Source organism: Sinocyclocheilus anshuiensis, unplaced genomic scaffold (genome assembly GCF_001515605.1).
Source record: "Sinocyclocheilus anshuiensis isolate Anshui unplaced genomic scaffold, SAMN03320099.WGS_v1.1 scaffold779, whole genome shotgun sequence".
NCBI classification, from domain to species: domain Eukaryota; kingdom Metazoa; phylum Chordata; class Actinopteri; order Cypriniformes; family Cyprinidae; genus Sinocyclocheilus; species Sinocyclocheilus anshuiensis.
In genome coordinates, this window is record NW_015548244.1 from 512965 (window position 1) to 516992 (window position 4028).

General features: G+C 32.9%; 1 protein-coding gene across 2 annotated transcripts in view; it reads left to right on the top strand.

Annotated features, from left to right (window-relative positions):
* syt7a (synaptotagmin VIIa) overlaps nt 1-4028 on the top strand; it is a 147728-nt gene that overhangs the window by 93148 nt on the left and 50552 nt on the right. For both annotated transcript variants that reach the window (XM_016442573.1, XM_016442574.1), the window contains 2 exons: nt 1014-1093; nt 2866-3000. In XM_016442573.1, coding sequence (XP_016298059.1) covers nt 1014-1093; nt 2866-3000 — 215 coding nt within the window. The remainder of the gene's footprint in view (nt 1-1013; nt 1094-2865; nt 3001-4028) is intronic.

The window sequence follows — 4028 nt, forward strand, 5'->3', positions numbered from 1 at the left end:
TAAATAAATTAAAGCTAATTAAAAAAATAAAAATATCTAATAAAAATGACATAAAAAGCACATAACAAAATTGCTGACATTTAACTACAATTTTAAATATATAAAAATAATAGTAAAAATAAAATAAAATTCAAAATATTAATAAATAGTATAATATATATAGACAAACATTTTTAAGCCAAAACTGTATCTACTTTACTGTATCTATAAAGCAGTACGAAGGTATCAGTAGAAGGTACATTTTCTTGTCTAATTATAAATATTTTTGTATTAATGCATTTATTTTTATATTATTTTTATATTAAAGTTACTTTTTATCTTTGGGACATTTGTTCATTTTGGTAATACTTGCACATGATTTTGTTTTCTGTTTGCTCTTCTTTTTTGCAACAGTTTGCATCTGAATTATGATTTGTCGTCTTCTATCTTTTTTCAATCATTTACAACCACATATACACCGTAAAGTCATGTTTTCTGTTGGCTGTGCATGAGAATATAAATACGAGAAGCTGTTACCATGAATCTGATGTGGCATTTAAAAAGTCTAAAAACCGAAATTTAATTAACACGCATTACGCTCTCAGGTATTACGGTGTAAATTCAAAAGTTGATTCCATAACTTGCATTACTTCTAACTCAGTCTGTCTCCCTACATCTAAACCTGAACGTGGGTTGTGTCACAAACCTCCTGTAACGTGTTGTTTATAGAGCAGAGAGGCGGACAGCACTGACGTCTATGAAGGGTTTCCACATCGCCACCTACTCCTCTGAAGACACTTTCTGTCATTCTGTCTCTCCCACATGCTCCCGCTCTTCCTCTCCGGCAGCCCGTGACGCTGCCGAAGGCTAAATTGGCTACTTCCATGTAAATATGAGGCTTGTGTGTGGTTTAATTACTATGGAGATGACTTAGAACCGACCATGTGATTTGAGCAATCAGAACGAAGCATCAGGGAGGAGAGCGGGAAGCAGACTGGGAATAAACTTCCTTTATTCTTCTCTCTGTCTTTCAGGGGAAGAGAAATAAACCAGGAGTGGAGTCCGTCGGGTCTCCCGATTCAGGAAGAGGAAGAGGAGAGAAAAAAGCCATCAAGTAGGTGCAGGGACATTTGTTTTGTTCAGTGGGGTGTTTTGTAAGATCGTTGTGTTGGAGTGAAGCCTGAACATCCGAAATCAGCGCTGCGATCACAAGAAAACATCGCCGTTATCTCCACAGACCACAAACACGTGTGTTTTGAACAGAGGAAATCATTTCAGACGTTGTTAAAGCAGTGGCGGTCCGTCAGAGGAAGCGAGAGGCTCAAAAATGTGTTTAAAATCAACATAGCAATTATAAAAATTAAAATAAATTAGCCATTGTTTGAATGAATTTACATACTGTGCCTAACTTAGATGCATATCATGTAAAAACAAAAAAAATGGATAAAATTTTATTAAGAAATAAAATGTCATATTTTTTGTTGTTTGATAGCCCAGAGAATTTTAATTAGCAAATTGATTGACTAATTGATTGATTGATGAAATATATATATTTTTAAATTTTATTAAGAAATAAAATGTCATTTTTGTTGTTGTGTGATAGCCCAGAGAATTTAAATGTATTAAATTCCTAACATCATTTTTTAATAATAAAAAAATTGTATGAAAATAATAATAAATCAGAAAAATATTTTATTCATATATGTATACGTATTATAATTATTATTGTTTATTAAAATAATAAATAATAGAATACCAGCAATAATGTTTTATAAAATATATATATATAAAATAATTATTTATATATATATATAATTATTTTTTTAATAGAAATAATTATATTACAATAATATAATTTAATACACATATGTTGTCTTATTATTAATATTAATACCTATATTAATAATGAATATTATTAAAACAATAAACAAACAATGTGAAGTCTACTGCAAATATTTATTGTTTTATTCCATGTTGTTCAATGTATCAGCCTTCTGGAATATTCCCGCACTGATCGGCACTGCCTATAAGTTATGATTTCCTTTCCATTTCATTCACCATTAAGTTGAACAGTCTGACGGTGAGTGACGGTGAATCTGAATGCGCCGGGTTTCGCTGAAGAGTGTTTGATTGAGGATGCCGGATGTTTGAGCTCAGCAGGACGCTGCGGTCCCATTGTTTTGCTGGTCGGTTGATCACACGGCTTCTTGTTTGCGGGACGGTTATTCTAGGAGACGCGCGCTGGTAAAAGTTGGTGCGATGTCTCGCCTGTGTTGTGTGCTTCGTCACATTGCAGCTGCTTGTTTGGACTAATGAGTACTTTGGATTTAAAGCTTGCAGGTGCTTGTGGAAATAATATTATTTTAACTGAAAATTGCTTTTTTGTGTTTTCCTGAAGCTGTTGTTGAAATTATAACTTGATGTGATCTTTTCCCCCCAATATCAGGTTAATCTGAGCCTTCATGTTTCTCTCCACCCTTGCCAATATTTATTTTCTTGAGCCAAACATGAATGGTTTTCACCAAAAAGAGCATCTAATGTTGTTTTTATGATGTTTAATAATGTGTTTTGGTCAAGTGTGATGCTTTACAGCTTTCTATCTCTCTCTTTCTCTCCTTTATGCTTTTGATAAATCTAGTGAATGCACAGGTATAATCTCGCTCGTTTCTGCTCTGCCGCATTATGGATGCATTGGCTCTGTTTTTATTTCCCTGTCTGCTCATAACAATGTCTTTGCACCTCCTTATGAATGGCGGATTCCTCTCCTCTTCCTTTTTTAACCACTTCTTGTCCCAGATAAGGAGACGCCTGGAGATCAGCTGTGTGTAGACTGATGGATGAAATGGATGGCTGATGCTCTACTGACATGTATGTGTGTCTCTTCAGTGATTTAGACAGAGACTTTTGGAATAACAATGACAGCAGTTCAGTACAGCAGCGCTGGAGCTCATACCCGCCCAAGGAGTTTGTACTAAACATTTCTCCTTATGCCCCTTACGGAGATCCACGCCTCACACTCAAGTGAGTCTCTGTTCAGGCTGGTAAGAGACACAAACCCCTGACCCACAGCTCATGACACACCCCAAACCCAAACCCTCAGCAGTCACACCCTAGATCACCAGACCTTTAACTAGCAACACCAAGTCTGCTCCACTTTATTTGTTACTAGTCAAGAGCCGCCCACTTAGACAGGAAACCACTGTCTGACTGACATATAAAGTGACCATGCGTTGTTTGCTTTGTTTTTTTACATGCCGTTTATGTGGAATACGTGTTCCTGAAAATGATTCATATGGTCTATAACATGAAAATTGCATCTTAGTTTTATTTTCAGAACTGAATGAGAAACAAATTAAGAATCAGTTTTTCGCTGATGCCGAGAAATAACTCTCTGCTGCACAATTGCTGTTTTCTTTCGCAGATTTTACAATGCACTAATTCAGCTCATTTTAGTTTCTGCATTTCAGTTGAGTAGGCTGCGATGTCAAAACTGTCAAGTTTGCAGTGTTAGAGCTCATCTGTTAGTGTCTAATTATGTTTCGGTGTGCAGTGAGTTATATATAAATATACTTTTTTTTTTAATTAATTATTAAGTATTAATTATATACAATTATACCTTTTATACATATTCAGATATTTTAAATGTGACATATTTTGCTTAAATCAAATTATATTGTAAGCTATAATTATTTGTAACAAATTATATATATTAAGATGCATTGTTTATTATATTTATTAAACATATATATGTACATTATATATATATATATATGTGTGTGTGTGTGTGTATGTATACATTTGTATGTGTATGTATTTAATATTTAAAAAAAGTAATAATAATTTAATATTTTACTTTTAAAATTTACTATTTTATTTCAAAAAATATTATACTCAAATTATAATGTAAGTAACAATTATTTGTAACATATATGTGTATTTAATATCAAAAATTATATAATAATGTAAGTAACAAATTATAATGTAAGTAACAATTATTTATTATATATTTGGTGTGTATTATATATTACACACACACACACACACACACA